General features: G+C 40.9%; 1 protein-coding gene across 12 annotated transcripts in view; it reads left to right on the top strand.

The window, feature by feature from the left end:
* ABLIM1 (actin binding LIM protein 1) overlaps positions 1–20,305 on the top strand; it is a 196,473-nt gene that overhangs the window by 118,283 nt on the left and 57,885 nt on the right. For all 12 annotated transcript variants that reach the window (XM_071812181.1, XM_071812180.1, XM_065843401.2 and 9 more), the window contains exons 5-6: positions 6,703–6,829; positions 7,981–8,074. In XM_071812181.1, coding sequence (XP_071668282.1) covers positions 6,703–6,829; positions 7,981–8,074 — 221 coding nt within the window. The remainder of the gene's footprint in view (positions 1–6,702; positions 6,830–7,980; positions 8,075–20,305) is intronic.

Below are 20,305 nucleotides of genomic sequence, written 5' to 3'. Positions count from 1 at the left end.
CCATCTCCTTAGCTTTTTCCAGAGAGCTACTCATCAAAAGGTAATTCCAAAGAACATTCTGGGGCAAGTGCAAGGAATTGCTCAGGAAAACACAACTGAAGGAGATCACTGGAGATAAGAGGAATTGTCATGCTCAGCAAGCCTGCCAGGTAGTACATCAGGAATCAGAGGTCACTTTAAAAGAATATGAGAAATTAATTAGTTTTTAACTAGATCTTTATTTGCCGTGGCTTGTCATGGCATAAAAACCTTCTGAAAAGTTGCTGTATCTTTCATTCCTATTGTCAGAGGTTGTACCCTGTTGGAATTGCTTGCTTTCCGAGAGTAACAGTTGAAAATCACCCAAAATAGTCTGCAGATGAAGAGACACAATGTGCTTTCCATGAGCTGGGTATTAAATGGTGAAGCTCGTTTGCTAACCAAGCAATTCAGTTGTGGTATCGTGAGATGGAATGGTGAATTTGAACTTGTTTGGAACTCAGTACTGAAGTGTGGTAAGAGAAATAACAGGGTAAAGACTATAAAGATATACCTGGCTGTGGTTTATCCATCAGAGTAGTTTTACAGCTGGGGGTCCTTAGCTGGAAAACCAAACCAACCAACCAACCCAGCCTTTATCTTTCATTTATGGGACAGTTCAAACTCTTCTATTAAATAGTGTGTAGCATCTCTGCTGTTTCTTCCTCGTCCTGTTTCATTCACCCCTTGGTTTTGAGTTCAGGCACTTATGTGAAAGGTGGGCTTGAAGAAGACACTGAGGCTGATCTTATGGAAAACGGCCACATTGGTGGTATGTTGCTTGCAAGAACAGTTTGCAGGAGTAACAGGTTAAAAGATCAATTGCTTTTGACTTCCTTTGGAAAAGAGGTGTAGAAAGATGTGGGAAGAGGGGAAATACTGTTTCCTTTTCCTGGGTAGAACATGAACACAAATACTTACCTCAAAACAAAGGGGAAAAATAAAACCTCCTTTGATAAAATAATGTCATATTAACAAAGTAGATTTGGGGAAGAGCATTCATCTTTGCAAATGAATTTAAATTACATCAGACAATGCAAGAACTATTTACAGTAATGATATATCCAAGATGTATGTTAAGCAGTTTCTTAAAAAGGCGGGTAAACATTAGGCACTCGTAGGCGGTTAACAGGGACCTGTGTTGTAAGCAAATAATGCCGGTTCATGCCATTGTGATTTCTTTCCATATTTAATCAACTAAAATAGTTTTATTTCCCTAAGTATTCATTTTGAAAATGTCAGTTTTCCCCAACTTGCCGTTTATAATAAACTGTGGAAGCTGTGCTCCCCTTCCCATGGGGGATTTATTTCCCTCCATTGTATGTATCCAGCCTCTTATTGTTAGATTTCAGGAGTACAAGGCTGCCCGCATGGGTTTGTTTTGCCTTTAGCAAAAGGGCAATAGTCCATTTTGTTCTGGCAAACATTTCCCATCCTTGAGCTGGCAAAGAGGAAGGGGCTGGCAGCAGATTTCTTTGTGAAATTGAGTTACACACTCAGATCTAAATCCTGGATGTAAAATTCCCAATGCTGCATGTCCTTCTCTGACTTGCAGAACTCATCGCTGCCCTGACGATCAAATGGTTGTGCTTTAAACTTCGGAAGCATTTACTGTATTGTAAACAGACAAAGTGAGGTTGTATTTTTAGCTTTGACAGAAATAATCCTGATGATCTGGAAAACCCTGTGTGATTTCATCAAAACATTTAATTTTAAAACAGAGCTTTGAAAGGCATTACCTGACCTGTGGTTAAAGGGTGACTGAGGAAAAACTCTGATCTTCCTAACTCGATGAGAACTTAAAAATGTGCAACCTTCAAATTGCCACAGAAGATTTATTGGGATGCAGGTTGGTTTTCAGGCTTGCTGAGAGTTATTTACAATTAGAGATTTCTTGGCCTTGACTTCAGTGATATTTGCCTTTTCCTTCACTTCCAAATCACCGTTCCTCATAGCTTGCTCTTTAGGTCCAGCTGTGTTTGACAATGTATTTCTGTGTAAGTCCAATGAAAACTTGTTTGTTGATGGTGATAACAATAATGCCCCTCATTCTGCCCTGCTTTACCTGTTTCAGGGCAGAAGCCTGCTGGTGCTGTCTTTATAAAACTAATTTATCTGTGTTTTATAGCAAGGGGAACAGTAACAAAAGGAGTATAAAATGAGTGTTACTCCTGTGACTCATAGGAGTTGTGGCAGCTTCAGACTTTATCTAGCCATGTGCTGCTAATGGCCATCAGGATTGAAAGGAACTTTTTGGTGACTTAATTATGGATCATTAAGTCAGACTGCAATTAACTCTGCTCAGTGAGCAGAGTTAACATGCTCATGTAAAACTCTCCCTGCACGTGACTTTGCATAAGCATGTTCATTAGGACTAAAGCAGGGAGAGGTGATTTCCCTTTCTTCAGTTATATGGGGTGAGCAGAGACTGTGAGGTAAATGTATATTTGCTGGAGAATTGTCAAAGCGATGGAAATGGGTGCGGGTGATGCCTTATGCAGTGTGCTCAGGGTTAATCCAGCTGTATCGCCTGTGCAGGGATGGGGGCTCCTGCTATTGGCTGAGCACAGGGGAGGGAGGCAAAGGAAGAAAATCCACCGCTTAATTTAGGCAGTGACGAATGGGTTGCTGTGCAGGATGTGTCACTCCTGGGTGTCTGGGGTGATGCAGATGCTAAAAAGGGAACCGCATTTTCTCCTCATATCTTTACAAGCAAGGTGTCATGGGTGGCAGCTCAGCCTGGGCTACATCTGTAGCCTGAGGCTACTTGAAGTGCTTGAGGGGTGGAGGTGTTAATCATCCATAATATTATCATGCTGTGCTATTTTTCCTTGTCCTGCCCCCCCACTTCTCCCTGCTTTTGGACTGGCTGACTCCACATCACAGCCCTTTTGTCCAGGCATTGGCATTTGCTTTTGTATCTGGACACATCAAATATGACACCCTTCTGGACTATTTTCTTCCAGAGCTGTAGCTTAAATACGTTAGGATATATCTTCAGATTGAGCAGGCCTAGCCAGAGTATGTGAAAGATACAACAGGTATGTTTAAGCATCTCTGACAGGGAATCGTGTAAGAAGCTTTTGCTTGGATAAAAAATGGTGCTGTCAGCTAATGCTGTTATGAGAGTGAATTCAATTTTATACACAGTGTCTGAGCAAGTGGATGTTACCTGTAGAAGCTGCAGCTGCTGGCGTCATAGGCAGCCCAGGGAGGCTCCCCTGTGATCTGGGTAACTACATGTCCAGCGCTCTCAGATACAATCCTTTTCCTCTGCTTAGGATGGATTTGGGGGAATACATTATCTTACTGACATTCCCAGCTAACCTTATTCTGGTTGGGTCCTTATTGAGGTCGTACTGCAGTGTTTTTATTGAGAGATGGCTGTCATACAGCTGAAGATTCTGGTCATGGACACAAAACATATGAACAGTGTTACTTCCCATTTCTTCTGAGAATCAGTGCTGTTATCCTTCAGCTCAAACCTAATTGCACGTAGTGTTTTTTGTGGTATGCTTTTCTTTAGATTTTAAGTGCATATAGGAATGGCACTGCTCACTCTGCACTTTAACCAGGATGCTGCACTTTCCTCCTCTTCGATATCCCGGCACAGCTGAACGTGTGGATGTGCAAGGAATGGAAGTAGGGAAGAATTTGGGTTATAAGACATAAAGAAAACTCAAGATCAGGGGTTCTAGTCTGTCAGACCCAGGTATGAAGCTGGAGAGAAATGTGGTGGGAACCTATTGCACAAAATTTCAAGAAGCATTTTCAGCTTTAAGTACAATTCAGCTCTGACCTGCGGTTGTGGACCACTCTGTCATACCTCACGGCCCTTTTATTCGCAGTGTGTGCTGGTTAGAGGTTAGGCTCCTGCAGATTGTGCTTAGTGTGATAGTGAGATCCTGCCTGCATATGCTGTGTGCTGCTGACATTCAGCCAGAGGCTTTAATGTCTCTCATGCAGGCCTGAGATCATAAATGGCTTTTATTTGTAGAATTTGGCTGAACAAATGGTCTTTTTTTAGCTCAACCCGGCCTTATTTGCTTTCTATTTTAAGAGATAATGATAATTGCTTGCTTTTCATGTATGCACCCAACCATTTTGCCAGAGTTAAAATCAGGTTTAGTTAAAAGCCATCTCAGCCTAAGATGACAGTACTGGGCTATTAGCTTACTTTGATTCCAGACATAAAACATATCTGTGATATTAGTAGAATGGAAATAATGATGTTAATTTACTCTTGCAAAGCACTTCAAGGAGCCTAGAAAGAGTAAGTAAATGTCATTGTTGCTATAGAATAGTGAAAGCATGTTATCAACCCCTTGTATCACACATGAGCACAAGAATAAGCACAGCAACACCACCTTTGGCTTACAAAGAAGCAACTAAATAGGTAGGGATACTTCATGGATCCCTGCTTCCTCCAAACAGGTGGTTTTGGCACCAATAAAGATATTGGACTAGGTAGACCTTTTGTGTAAAGTGATTTTTCTATTCTGACTGCTTCAGAAATTCAATTAGAAACAAAATATCTGCGAAGCATAGAAGTTAGAAGCATATCTGAGAAATTTCAGCTTCACAGAAGCAGATTGTTTGAGGGATTAATGTAACAGGGAATGTACCCCGGTTTGGCAGGACCCCAGGTCAGGAATGTGGAAGCTGGCACACCAGGGCAGGCAGCAGTGCTGGGAACCTGAGGAATGGGTGCTGTTTAGAACTGCAGTTCAGCACCCACTGAGACTGGAGGAAAGATCCCATTTGCTGCCGCACTTGGGAGGACAAATCGCAAGGTTTTATATTTAGCGTAAGAAAAATAGCCTGGAAGTGACCTCGAGAGATGATGTAGTAGCCTCTCAAAACTGAAGGCAAGATCAGGGTACCAGAGCCACCCTGGCAGATCTTTCCTTGTCCCTTCCTCAGCCTCATGCTGGGCATTCCAGAGCCTCCTTGATGACCTTATCCAGCCTTTGCTGTTACAGAGTGGCATGGAGCCTTGAGCTGGCACTGAAGAGCAGAGGGATCCATTACATGGTGTCAGTCCTTGTCATTTTATCATTTCAATTTGCAACATTTGTCCTCTAGAGTAAAGTCCTGGTATTAGGTCATCTCAGGGTTGTTTTTCGAGTCCAAGTCATGTCAACAGACTTGCATTTTATCACAAGGTACCATGGGGCTTAGCACCCCCCCTTTTTTTTTTCCAAGGGGTTTGAGAAGGGTGATGCTGACAGAAAGAGGGACGTGCTGCAAATGGTGACCTGGATAGCAGGAATACACAGAATTTATAATATTTGGGGCTCTCTTGGCCCGTTATCCAGGAAACAAAAGTCAGGCTTTTTAGTGTCAAAAGGAGTGACTCTCATTATCAGTTGTGATAATAAACTTGGACTTGCCCTTTTGCAAAGTGTGGGGTTGCCTGGGCTGCAAAGCCATGAGGAGATGAAGGTTTTCAGGCTATATCTGGTCTCTCAGCTTGAGCAGTGCAGTCAGGACAAGCTTTTCCCCAGGATGAGCTGAGCCTTAAGTGCCCAGATCGCACTCTTGATCTCTGTTTGTTTGGGATGTTACATTTGCCAGAGAAACACTGAGTTTGGGGATAATAAAATATGGAAAATGCTTTGTTCCAGGCTGTCTCCTCTGTGGCTTGTGTGTGTGCCTCAGCTGATGGGCATTCCCTTTCTGCTTCACTGCTCTTCCAGGCCTTCCCTCCCCTCTGTCCTTCTGTCCCCTCGGGCTGAGCACAGAACTGTAGCACAACCCTGGCAGTTCAGCGCTCTCTGCCACATCAGTCTCTTCAGATCTTACCATGTGCTGAATTGCCTCTTACCAGGAAATTTCTCCTGAGTATTTTAGGTTTGAATGGGGAGGAATGGGAGCTTGGGGCTGAGCCAGAGATTTGTGATGTGACATGAGACATTGTGGCATCCTCTGGGACAGAGGGCATTCAGTGCTCCTGGCTTCAGGTTTGCATTCTGCCATCAAAAAGCCTTTCAGAATCGTGGTGAAAAGTGAGTGTCAACTGCTAAGATAGTACCAAAAATCCCTGAGCAAGAGTCCTTGTGCCTGTTGGAGACCATGAGAACTACAGTTTCCCACAGCTGCAGGTGGAAGACAATCTGCCCTGCCATGCAGCCTTCGCTGTTGTCACCATGCTGTCACCCTTGCCTTGGGCCCTCCCTGAAAAAAGGTCTGTCCCCTGGTCCCGGCTGGGATGTGTCACCGCCCTGTGCTGGGCGGACACGCTGGGCTTTGCTGCCACCCGACGGGGACATGCAGACGGTGCTCGCTGGGATCTCCTTGTTCAGCTTCGTCTCAGCAGTCAAGTTCTCGATAAAAGCAAAACGAGAAACAACAGCGATTGCTTTAGAAGATGGGAACTTCTTGCAGTGATGATTTTTGTAGCTCCTTCATAACAAAATGTGAAGTTTGTATGGAGCTTGCCTGGCAGTCTTTGAATCATAAACAGCATGAAAAACGAAGGAGGTACATTCCCTCTGCTACTGAACATATCTATAGTGATGAAGATTGAATCTGAGAAGTGTTTGAGAAAAGGAAGATAGACATAAATCTGCACTACTGTATAATTCTCCCCTGTGTTCATCAAGGGTTACAATGGATGGCTGGTTAATGAGAGTTAATGAACCAAGTAACTGACAACAAATGCATTTGTTTGTTTACTTGCAGATTGTGCTGGTTGTGGAAGAGACATAAAAAATGGCCAAGCATTGCTAGCTCTGGATAAGCAGTGGCACCTCGGGTGCTTTAAGTGCAAGGCCTGCGGGAAGGTCCTAACCGGGGAATACATCAGCAAGTAAGTAACCTCTGTGTCTATTCTGCACTCTTGGCGTGAGCTCTGGTTGCCTATGGAAAGGAGTTTGCAGCAAAGTTCACCTTTCAAAATGCAGTTTTTACCGCCTTTCCATATGCGCCAAAATCTTTGTTCCCAGTGAAAGCGAAGTTGGGAAAGGAAACTAAACTGAAAGGTGTGTTTAATGATATTAGTCCATATTTAATACCAATATATAATAGACGGGGGTGTATGTTTCCACAAAGGATTAGGTGAATTCCCTGCATCTGTTTTCTGTATTAGCCACATAAAGCGTTGTGACATTTTGTTCTCCAACATGTAATTTTGAGGAACAAAAGTAGGAACCTATCCATTGCTTGCCTTTGCTAGAGAATAAACACGACAATGTAATTGATCTGACACTGTTTCCCATCTCCATGTAAGAAACTAATAAAGAGGTTTTTGAGTGGAAGGAACTATAGAGGAAGTGAATGGGGACAAATGGTGTAATGATGAAATAGAGAGAATGAAGATGCAGTTTCTGTTCCCCCTTTAAGCATATAACAGAGAAAAACTAGAAAGACAATGTATGTTTCACAAACCTGTCATTAATGGGTGTATAATATTTAACAAAAAGTAGCATCTGTAATTTCTCAGAAGTTCAGTGCCTGAGAAATACTCCTAAGCTGACTAGTGTTTCCACTTTTACTATATGTATGTTCCTTTTCATACTAAAAAACTAAATAACCTTACACTTAAAAGTAACTGATTATACCCTTGCAGACTACCAAAGATTTTTTTGCTGAACTAAACAAAAACTACCTGCCTGTGGTAGAGATGTGATCTCCTCTCATCCCACTCTCATTCTGCTGATTCCCTAGAATTGCACCACCTGTAGGTCAAGAGAGTCTGTTCTAAAGAATGAGATTTACTTCAGTGGTTTCTACTGGATGCTTTTTCTTGATGGGAATTCAAAGAATAATTCTGAGAGACACTAATGAGAATATTATGTTTGGGTTTTTTTCTTCTACTACAAAATATTCCCCTTGAATTTTCTCCCATTTGCCTATTGCTGTGTGTAAGAATTCCAGACTGAAGACAAGTGAAGAGTACAAAGTCATGCTGTAACCCGTTTATTAAAATGTGATTTGTAATTTGTGGATTTTTGTTTTCAGAGATGGTATTCCTTATTGTGAAAAGGACTATCAGGTTCTTTTTGGAGTCAAATGCGAAGCATGTCACCAGTTCATTACTGGGAAAGTCCTAGAGGTAGGTGTTACGTCCTCATGCAACTGCAGAGAATACAAAAATTCTCATAGGAAAGTTCTACTGATTTTTAGAGCAAAGGTTCTAATTTTCAGAAATATTTTCAGTGTTTTAGCTTTGCAGTCATCAGGAAAAGTATATTATAGGGAATTAATTGCACTGGCTTCTATAGATTTGTGGTTTCTATGTTTCTCTTTTAATGGTGATCTGCCAAGTCTACTGCACTGCTTATTCTGCATCAGATCCGACATATTTGCAGAGGTAATTTCTGTATTAGAATCATCTTTGGCAACCGTAGGTTTGCCAAAACTTGGGACATGAGATTTCTCTTCTCAAATGAGGCCAGATGATCTGAATGATGCTGAAAAGGTGAGAGAGAGAAATTTGCTGGAGAGGTAAATTATATGATCAGAAACAAGAAGTCAGAAAAATCAGAAGCATCTCTTTTGTTGGCTCTTAGTTGGAGTCCTCAACGTTACCATTGAAACTGGCCAAAACTTTATAGATATGTGTGTCTTTTGTTGTCAGTACTGATTTCCATCTCCCATGGCTCTGATGAGTCCCCTTTGAGCTGGAATCCTTGAACTCTGCATGGATTACTCTGTGCCATCACTGAAATGTTTAGGGGGCGAAAATGCAGAGGACCTTCCTTGTCATCACACTATCACTGAGATAATGAGGAGCAAAACTGTTATCTCCTTTCCATGTAGGAAGCTGTTTAATGGAAAGAACCTAAGCTTTGAGCTCAGGTCTGGAGCTGAGCTGTATGGCTTGACTCCAGATTTAGTGGGCTTTTTTAATAGTCCACTTTCCTTGTAATAAATAAATATAAATATGAATATAAATAAAACATAATAAAGTTTGTGGAAGAAATGGAGCACCACAAAGAAATTTTGTGCATTTTGTGAAGAAGAAACTGCAGGTGCTGTATGTTTTACAGTGAATAACAGAAAATAAATGTGCAAGTGTTATAGAAATCAGCTGGAATTTGCTAGTAAATGTGTATTACAGGTTCTGTTTTTAGTGTCACGTCTGCTACAGATATAAGACTGTGTCAGCCCTCATATGAGAAGTTTTAGGTTTGATTTAAAGTGGTAACAACTTGTGGTTTTAGTTCTGGAGGTTTCTCTGGTTGGGTGTTCAGAATATTAACCAGATGGTAACCACCCGTTGAGGGACTCGGAACGTGTGTGGACACCTGGTGCATTTGTCACTGCATCTACTGGGAGTGCGGTTTTTAATTAGCCACGCTCTTAGTCTGCCTCTTTTGCAATGTGTATCTAATTCCTTCAGAGACCCGCATAGATAATTAGTGAGAACAGTCTGAGTTTTCACTTGAGAAGAAATGCTGTGTCTCTCACTTTAATCTAGTGGTCTGCTACCATCTGTTTATCAATTCCTGTCTAAGTGATGAGTTTTCCAGTTTAGTACTGCGTATTGGTGACACCAGAGTTGCATTCCAGCACGGGAAGCACTGCAGGAGAGAAGGAATTGGATTTGTGAGATTGGGAAGCATAAAATAATTCTAAAATTATTTTAGATGCACATGAGAAGTGCTCTAACCTGCAAACAATGTAACCTATTCAGTGGCATGGAGATGAAAATTATAAACCAGGAGCTTATTGGAATCTGTGGAGAGCTGGGAATAAATGAACTATTCCTGTTTAGAGCCTGTTGTGCAGTGGATGTGAATATAGCAAGGTTGCACTCGAGTCACTTGTCCTAGCATCACTGAGAAAGAAATGTAGCTTTTTGAAAGGATCGTGCCCTTGCAGAATCAGAATGTGCTGATGAATTAGAAACAGACCCTTTGAATGGCTTTGTCAATACAAGGAAATATTAAGCGTGCTAAGTTCTGGGTAAGACTAGGAATTTTGCTTGAATATTTGCGGTTCTTGTTGATTATCAGAGGCACAACCCATAATAATACAGTAGATGGCAGCACTAGTTCTCAATATGTAACTAAGACCAACCTCTTGTAAAGCCTGTAGTTGAATTACTCTATAGTGCAACTCTGTCCTGATCTGTTTAAATGCAATTTAAAGGCTGAGTGCTATCTGAAAGGTACAGACTGGACAAGTCTTTAGAAACTTTCACCAAAAAATTAATATTAATACTGTGTAGTCAGGGAGGCCATTCAGACATTGGCTGAACTGCATTTCAGTCTGTATTAGCAGTCCAGATAGTCCATGTTTTAGCGTTCTCCAGGTATCATCTGCAGATGCAGGAGAGACATTGCAGCACTTTGTGTCATTAGGTGGTACTTGAGAAGAGCGGAAGGTACAGGTGAGCAGCCAACATTCAATAATCAGAGCAATTTATCAGAACCGTGGGTTAGTTTCTTGGCACATCCTTGAACCTGTTACGCTGTCAGAGATGAACAGTTCCAAAGGTACAGTGTTTAATCCCCCTAAGTTAAAGTAAAGGAATGAATAAGTCAAAACTTAAGATGAGAAAAATCATGTGTCAGCATATGTGTCCCCTTTGGGCAGGAAAGGGAAGTCTGAAGGATGCAGTCAGAGCATGACAGAAATCCACTGGTAGTAACAGAGATGAGAGATCAGAAGCAGCCAAAGGGCCATGGAAGGTGATTCCCAGCACAAGATGCCACAGGTCAGGGAGGGCTGCAGACCCCTTTGAGGTAGGAAAAATAACTATTTCCTTATCCTGTACAGGAAATCACCCACAACATCTCAGTACACCTGAACTTGTAACTTAAATAAAGCTCAAGATTCTCACAGGAGGATTACTGTCTTCCTTCTCTGTTTTCTTTGGCAACGTTTCTTTGGCAAATGGGTATTTTTGCTGATTTGTATCATGCAAGTTGTCTCTTGTCCTGCTCCCTCTCTTGGGAAGGAAACCACATTTTGGTGTAAAGTAGCACAATTACAGGAACTGAGTAGGTAGAGGTTATGGCATCACTGACCAACCCAAGTTATACCTACTAACATCGGGTAGGAAAAAAAAAATCACTGATCACTATCTTCCTTTTTATTTGTCAATAAAATAATTTGGTATGTTAGGAGCAGAGGATACTATTTCATCATCTCCAGCTAAAGAAATGATGAGAAGAGACTGGAGGAAAGTATGTAGTACATTGTCTACAAAGCCTTCCCTCTAATGGATCAGAAGCAATTAGCAGCATGCCGTTGTAGTTCTGCTTTATTTTCTGCTTCTTCTTATTACATCTCTACTTTGTGTTCACAGAGGATTCTGACATCTATTTTTCCAGTAAAATATATATATGTATATATATATATATATTTAATTTAAAGAGAAAATGAGATTCCTTGCAATGTTGCCAGCTTACAGATTTTGCTCATGTTTGTCGTCAGTTCAGAAATGCATTATGAGAAGAACAGTACTTATTTTGCTAATATCCACATATCATGGATCATAGATATAACAGCTTTCAGTAGCCATGAAAATATGCAAGAAAAATACCGTGTGCATTTAAGGCATCTCAGATAATTTCTCATGTATTATTTGGCACATAACTTTCCATGACAAATAATCACAGATGATAGATGAGTGCATGCCAATACAAAAATGTGATAAGTATCCAATATGAAATAGATATTGCAACTTTCTTGAGCATATTGGATCCTTTAATGCTTGAATATTTCAGGGAATGTTGTCAAGGCAACACCAATCCATATTCTTTCTTTTGGTTTCTCAAACAGAATCTTTATTTGTGAAAAATTACTAATTTCCCATTAATTCTGGTGAAAAATGTTTTTATCAGGCAATAGCAGTGTAGAGAGAGCAAGGACTTTCACATAGACTTTCTACTCAGCTATTTTTTATAGCTCAAGGCTTGCCTATTGAGAGATGCCCATCTGATCCCAATCCTGCAAATTTCTGTGTAGACATGTGTAAGTCCACAAATTTATTTCAACTTCAGCACATATTTAGGTATTTGAAAGATGCTGGCCTAAATAATTTTTGGTGTGGTTATTATACACAATATAACTATACCTCCAGGGCTTAATTCAAAATATGTTATATGAATGAGAAGCTATCTGTTGACTTCAGAGAATGGTGGATCATGCCTACATCCGTGTCTTTCACCTTTGCTTATCTGAAGAGTTCTACAAAAATTTTAAGTAGTATTCTTTTATTTCTGCAGAAAGAAGACAGCATGGCAGAAACAGGCGGATATTTTGCATGAAATCATACTGAAAGTTTGAGAATAAGATTTGGGTCTTACAGTTTTAACTTTTTACTTATATGAACAGGATCTGATCTCATGATCTAGAGATACAAATGCATGCATCTGCTATCAAATCCCTCAACCATCTTGCTACTCTACCCATTATTTTTCCAATATCATTTGCTTAATATTCATTTGCAAATAAGAAGTCACTGTGTGATTTCCCCTAGCTGTGCGTAGCTCAAATTCCTGTTGTCCTGCCTGCCCTGTGTGTGTTTCCGTGCTCTGCTGACACTTGCGCCCACCTTGGGAGCAGTGGCGATTGGCCACTCGAACAGATGGAGCTGGAAAGAGAAATGCCAGCGCACCAGAAGGCTCCCTTGGCTTCAGCCTGCAAGGTCAATTTCTAAATGTGTTTTTGATTTTGTTATTTATGCTGAGCTTCCCCTGGTTTTAAAGAGGAGGAGTAGTTGAATATGTGGCGTTTAATGTGAAGGAGGTTTAGTTCTTGTAGATACTTTAATGCGTCAGAATTTTAAGGTGTCTTATTGCTGCTGCAGCTAACTCTGCAAGATGTCAATTCTGAGGCACCTTGACTTCTGCAGTTAGAAATAAATAACAATAATTATTGAGAGGAAAAACAACCCAAACAGCAAAAGCTGCTGTGGTTGTGTAAGGATACCGTGCCCATATTTTAAGAGGCAAAGGATGGGAGCCAGAGGAACCTCCAAGTTTCTTCAGGTATTGTTTTCAGAGCTAGATTTAGAAACCTGTGCTGTGAGGGGTTCAGGGAAGTTTCTGCCGATTCTTTACATGTGAATGAGTCAGTTCTAAATAAATAAATAACACATAAATGAGAGAACAACGTCGCTGTTTCCCATAAGAACTGTAAATTATTTATTGGAACAATAGGTGTTTATATTGTTCAAGGATGTGCCTTCTGCCAATGCTTAACCATGCAAGCAACTTTGTTCGTGTGGCTGTTAGTGTTCAGATGCTTCAGCTGATTGACTTGCAGGGAAATTTGGTCACCTATATGTTTTGATGTAATTTATTTTAAGAAGCTTTAGGCTCACAGCTCCCGTGAAAACCCTTTTCTGCAAAGATCCATGCAGCACAGAGTTCAGTTCGGTACTTTGCTACATTCATGCATCTGGTCCGATGTTCTTATAGCGGTATGCTTTATAGCTTGAGGAACCACGTAGAGAATCTCTTAAAACAGAGATTTATTTCAATTCCATTCAGAAATGTTAAATGAAAGGCTAACATACCATCTTCTGCTGAACACTTTATTTAGCAAGGCTGTTTTCATAGTAGTTATGTAGGGAGTATCACAAAATGTGTCATTTACTGCATTTTAATGATGCAACCTGTACTGGTCATACAGGTTGAAGCTAAGTAAAATTTTAAACACTTCTGTAAATGAAGCAATTGATGGACTGAACAAAGACTGATGATATGATGGATCCAAACGGGTTTGGGTTTTGGTGGTATGTTAAAGTTGTAGTAAAATAACATCCCTGAAGAATGTATTACCATTCTTTTTTCATAGCACTAGGCGTTTACTGGTTTGGATGGCTTACAGGCTTGGGAGAGACTTTGTTCTCAACCAGTATGTCCCAGTCACCACTGTCATCTTCAGACACTATAAAAATGCATGGGGAAAAGGCAAATGAGAAGCAGCAGTGGAGTTCAGCGCATGCTTTGTTAGCTCTGTGATTTACTTTATGTTTAATTTTACTGCTCTTACAGTAAGTGAGGAAACATGAACATGTTGTCTGAATGTCCTAGGTAAATTGTAAGGAAAAGCAGAAGCACATGCTGTGATTGTTTGTCTGACAGGTATGTCCTGCAGACTACAGGACATTTTTGATTGTGGAAAATACCTGTTGAAAGATCAGATAGGGCCAGATAGAGCTCAGATAAGGTCAGTGCACAGGACCCACTGTAAATTAATCAGATTTTCTCAGAGTATGTCTGAAGCATTAGCCCACCCAAAATGTGCAAATAGGATCAAGGGATACATGCACTGGTGTGGCAAGTGACCCCAGCACTCTGCCTGCATTTATCTACATTGGACTAGAATATAATCTCAGTGTAACTAAGTGTGTCTGACAAAACTAGACTGACACCCAGGAGGCTGTATGAATTCTTCAGGAGCTCTGCAAGTAATATTTAGTAACATCCAAAGAAAGAGAGCACTAATTTCACACGCGGCAGACGCCTCTCCCCAAGGGCAAAATGCTTCGAGTTGTATCAACCTCAAGTGATGAGAAATGGTCCTGCCCTGCCTGGGCCGGTGTTCTTCCCCCTTTTCCTTTTTGAGAATGGGTTGGCCGAGCTGCTGCCGAGTGAGTTTAATGTGCAGGGAAGGAGGATTTTGCCGCTTTTGGAGGGTGCGTGCGGGAGCGGGAGGCACAGGGTGCGCGCAGTCCCGGGCGCTTTGCTGGGAACAGAAACCGTCCCCCATCGCTCCAGGTCCTGCTCCCGACGGGAGCCGGCCGGTCGGGCTGAGGACGGGATGGACTCACACTAAGAACTGTCATCAGAAGGTAAAGCCCTTCCTGTGAGACTAGATCGGAACTGGATGGGGTCCTGGCTTTCCTTTGGGGGTAGAGGGGGTGCAGCTTTGTGACTGAATAGCTTGCCAAGTGGTCCCAGAACAGGGCGCTGGTACTTTCGTTCCTGTGCACCAGAAAGATTTTTGGAAGGCTGCGTGTAATTCTGTGGTTCAGCAGAAGAGAGAGCAGCTCACGTGTTTTTAAGCTGCCGTAAAGAGAGGAGAGTGTTACAGACCTTGGGCTGCTTCTGATTGCAGCGAATTGCTGATGTATTGAGGAACAATATGATTCTTTACCTTGAATAATTCTTAATATAGGTTGTTGGCTCTTTTGATCACTTCTGGAGATTTTGCATAGAAATGAAGTCAGAGGTTGTTTCCAGTTTCCCAGTCTTTTTCCTGGGAAACATGTTTTATCAGTAACCTAGAATGCCTTTTTTTTCCCTTGTAATATAGGGTTTATTTGTGTAAAAATGGGGGAAATGAGAAGTTTAATAATAACTCAGGATAGGGATAAATGGTTCAGACAGGTCATGTAGCTGAGTAGCAGCAGAAATTTAATTTAATTTAGACTGTCCTTCTCTGATGAAATATATACTAGCGTAATTGCCTAGAACACCACACCATGCACAGGGGCAAAAAACTGGAATAAATATACTTCCAGAAAACTAACTTAAATTGCTTCATGTACAAATCTTTCTAACAGGACTTAGGTGATTTCTTCCCCACCCCCCCTTCCCCACCCCCCCATCCCATCTTAAAAGAATGAATTTGGCAAGAGAAATGCATATCTGTAGTTGGGAAAGACTTGATATATAAAGATGACAAGGGGTATCTGAAGTTGACAGAGCCCCAACAGGAGTTTGGTTGCTATGGGAGCATAATCACAAGGCATTAACTTCTCAGCAGTGGTTTGGAAACCATCCTTCAGTCAATTTGAACATCAATAGGAAGGGGAAGAATGTTAAGAGGGTGTAGGGATGGTGAATAAGAAAAGCAAGTTGTAACAAGTAATTTGAAAAAATACCAATTAAAGCTTCCTTATTGCCACAAAGGGATTTGTGAAATCTTGCAGGTGCTTATAAAAATATGACTTATTTGTCTATGATTGCTTTCTTGAGTATGGTATTGCTGATTTGAATCTATATTTCCTAGCACAGCATCTTTACTTTTTACCTTTTTGATTTAGTTAAATATTCTCCGGTGTGTTTCTTGCACTAAATAGTACTGAAAGACTTTAGCGGGCTGAACAAAATACTTTAAAATTACATTTCAGTAGAGGAATTTATATTAGTATGAAGTTTCTTGCCAGCAACAGGAGCCTTTGTGATACGTAGCCATTGCATATATTTCAGTAATACACAACAGGTATGTAAAACAAGTAGCTTTTTCATAACTCGGGGTGCACATAAGACATACCAGTTTTTAGTATGAGAGTAACTTATCTGGGTGACTTTATTTTTCTTGTTATGTAGCTGTACTAATAATTTAGTTGCATGGTTGTCACTGTTCTTGTTCTGTTGTCACACGTCTTGTTCTCCTTTTGGAACGCTGCTTTAGGGAAAACAAGTCTCTATTTTTATTTTGGAGCTTCCATTGCTGCTTCTGTTCATCTTTTAAACCCTTGCACTGTGATAGTGCTGCCTACACAGTCACCCACAACAGATGTAAAATTCGGAATGATCCCTGCACTAAAGTAGTTCCAGTGTCACCATCTGACTGTCAGTGGGATGTAGTGACAGGGGAATGTGAGGCACTCTGTGGCAATACCAAGTTATTTCAGCCGGTTACTTTTTTTGTTACTACTGGACTGAGATCACAAGGAGAAAATGGATTAAGTGGTGATTCTTTTTTTTCTTCTTCAGGATTGTGATATTTCATTTTTAAGTTCTCCTATCAGTGGGGATTTTGCTGCTGACTTCTAGAAGAACAGGATAGGATTTAAACCTGCCCCTGTAGAAAGTCATTGTTGGAAAGAATGTAGCAGTTAACAGGTTTGAAACTTGAGAAGCAGGGAAGAGCCTGTTGGGACAAGTCTGTAGCTGTCACCTGTTTCTAACAGCTCTACCTGGGTTTGTGCCTTGTGTTTGCTCTGTGAGGGCTCCGTCCTCTCCCTCGTTGGTCTGCTTCATCAGGCTGCTTTCCTGGGCGGTGGGGGGAGCACGAAATGAAAGAAAAACAAAACCAAGACTGAAAGATATGTCTAAAATCTCTAGGGACTTTGAAACCCACAGAATTAACACCTGTCTTTACTGAGCAGGTGCTTTAGAGGTGAAGAAATATGATACACCTGAGTATTTTGTGGGTGATTAAATGTTTGAAATGACCACCTGGAGCACAAAATGGGTAGATTTTAATCACATGGTCATGCTACATTAGGAGATCATAGAGGTCTGATAGTTCTTTGAATAGATACCTGGGAAATATGACATTTATTACAAGCCTTTTTATTTTTTTTATAATAGGGAAAAATAGCACAAAGCAAGAAATGCACCTTTTCATCACCAGCACCACAGATGCTCTGGTACTCGGCTGTAAACCGAGGGGCAGTGGATGATGTTAGGTGTCCCCTCCTGCTTCATGTCCATCACCTTCTTCCTCTTCACCACTGTAGTAATATGTTGTATTATCGTTATTTTGTTGGAACTATCTTCCTGTGGTAACTAGAAATCTTGACTTCATGCAGAGCTGAAGAAAACAAGATAGGGAGTAAAATCCCTGTGTCTTGGCTCTGACAAATACAGTTTGATGCCTTGTTTATGCCAGCTAGGATTCAGAAGTACACTCACGTAGTTTTGCACCTGTAATTGGAAATCACAGGTATTGGCAGTGAGAAAACTGAAAAGCAGAACAAAAAAATGGACTTTGCCAAAAATAAAAAACTTTGCTTTGAGCAGAGTCCGTGTTGGTAATCTGATATTTGTTCAAGGTTTTTCTATTTGAAAAAGAGACAACTATTTCTCTGCATTAACTATCTGCTGGTTACCTTGATGTACATTGATACTTGAATTTTAAATTTAGTGTAATGAACACTTTGGTGAGAAATGCAAAACAGGGATTCCTGAGAAGTGTCTGAATGTAGTAGAATCCAGGCTCATAGTTATGTATTGGTGACTCTGGAGATAAGAGCAATGTGGTTGGGGAAGAAAAATATGTGAAGAAAATCTGTCTCTTCCCTAGATTGTCATCTGTTGCTTATTGTGACCCCTAGCTGGAAGAGATTTCCAAAGGCAGCAGGTAGCTTTGCAGTTAATCAAGGATAAAAACCGTTCTGTTGACTTTTTAAAGTGTTATCATATCAGAATAGTTGGAATGACAGTGACTTTTAGGATCAGTTTGCTACATGAGCAGGCTCTAGCCGCTAAAAGAAAAGTGTTCCCTGCTCAATTCACTCCTAACGTGTTTTCCTATTAGAACAATCTGTGAGTCTGCCAGGTACAAATTAGTACATATTGAGTGCTTTGTGTCTGCTTTGTTTCTTGCAAGCTACTTTTATTTTAGATTCTCTGGTGGTTTTCTACATATGTACTGTGTGTGACCTCATGCTTAGTTTCTTTCCCCATCCTTTGGCCTTCACAACTTGTATTTCTCTGTTCTTGGGACACTCCCTCTGAACTGAATGCAGGCATCAGAATGGAGACCGGGCTTTGCTAAACCACACACCAAAGCTTGCCTGAAACAACCTTTTGACAGAAAACTGGAAAGACAGTTTTGTGTTGGGCGAACAAGAAAATCGGCTACAGTTATTTGGATCTAGTGGTATGCTATGGGGAGGTGCAGTGGGGCTGGGAGTCTGAGAATTTGAGTTCTGTGCTTGGCTCTGCTACAAGCATTTGTTTTGATCCAAGGTGAGTTGCTTTGTCTCCCAAGCTTTCACTTGCTTCATCGGTTACATAGTGGTTTGCACTTGCTCACTGAATAGGTTAATGTGAGTTGTGCTTGGTGTCACACTGACCTGTTTTCTCAACCTTCCCCATAGTGCAGACCCCATCTTGGTGCTGGACCCTCTGGGTCAGTGACAATTCTGGCACTGATGCAGCACACCCAGCCCCAGAACTTCTCCTGGTGTTGCACTTGAAGTGTCTCTCCAAACCACAAGCCACATCAACAACATCTCCCTGCTCTACCAGGGATTTTGCTGCTTAGCTAAGACAGCTCTCCCTGAACTCATTTAACTCTAGTGAGAGATTTTCCTGGTATAACCTTAGACTCTAATAGTTCTATTGGATGGTACAGAACTGTGTTCCCTAGGAGCATCTTGATGCATGTGTAAAGCTTCCCTCTATGTAAAGCCCATTGAAATGGATCTTAAGATCAAAGGTACTGTTAAAATAATCTTGTGTGACCTTCTCTTTTCAAAATCATAGAGCTTTTCCATAGAAACCAAATGAGAACTTACGCATCGTTGTCATGAGGACTGCAGAGTGATTGTAAGGCCACAAATTTCCCCTCTTGCTGCTTAAATTACCTTTCCTTTTTAGAAACTTTACCTTATTTTGAGGTTGAATATGTCCAACTGTAGCTTTTGGATGTTACCGTAGTTTTTTTCAGTGGGATTGAAAAGCTTTCTGGGAGATTAGTACTGATGTTGTCAAACCACCTCTCTCAGTTGCTGTTGTCCACAACGTGACCCTCAGTCTCACAGGGTTCTGCTTTCTTCATTTGCAGCCATGTTATTCTTGACTATTAAAATGTACTTGTTGTGTTTAGCTAGCTTTAAGCAAGCCTTGTCTTTGAGTCATCTGCAGATTTACCAGGAAGGGTTTTATATTCTTGGCCCATGCAGTGGGCAGGAGGAAGTACTGGCTGGGGTGTCTGGCCCAGCAGAGCCTCCCCTGCTAACACACCCATCTGTCAGAGCTGCCTGGCCATGGTTTTCTTAACACTCTTGAGTACAAATTATTCAACTCTCCGAATTCGTAAACGTTGACTCATGGCAAACACTATTCAAAAAAATCTTGCTCCATCAACAGTGTCAAACAGCAAAAGTGTATCTTTCATCGTTGTCAAATACAGACCTGAAAGATACACCTTCTGAATATTCCTGCCTTTTCTGTGCCATCTTTCATTGTTTTTCATTTACAGCCCACAAGGGACCTTTGCTTGATATGTCACTTTAATTTTTTTTTTTAAATGTCATTTTTTGTTGTCAAGCTTTAATGAAGACTCTTATTGTCTTTAGACATATTCTTTGGTCACTTTAGCTTTCTTAGTCATTTAGTCATTGCCTTGGTTTTTTTTTTTTTTGTGAATAGTATCTTAGTTCTTTTCAGTTCCCTTGATTTTTCTGTGCCTCAGGCATACAGACCATGATAACTTATTTTGTTTGTATTTTAGAATACAGAATTTGGGACATTCAGTAGGATGTCTTAAAAATTCCTGGGTTCATCCTTTTATGGTTATTTCAAGATCTACGAACATGTTCCTTTAAAATTGCACATGCACATATATATGTGTAAACATATAACACCGCTCTTTATTTCTGTCTATAAATGCAAACAAATCATGATCAGAATGGAAA

Source organism: Patagioenas fasciata, chromosome 8 (genome assembly GCF_037038585.1).
Source record: "Patagioenas fasciata isolate bPatFas1 chromosome 8, bPatFas1.hap1, whole genome shotgun sequence".
Lineage (NCBI taxonomy): Eukaryota > Metazoa > Chordata > Aves > Columbiformes > Columbidae > Patagioenas > Patagioenas fasciata.
The sequence above is the reverse complement of the archived record's forward strand: the minus strand, read 5'-3'. Positions and strand labels throughout refer to the sequence as shown.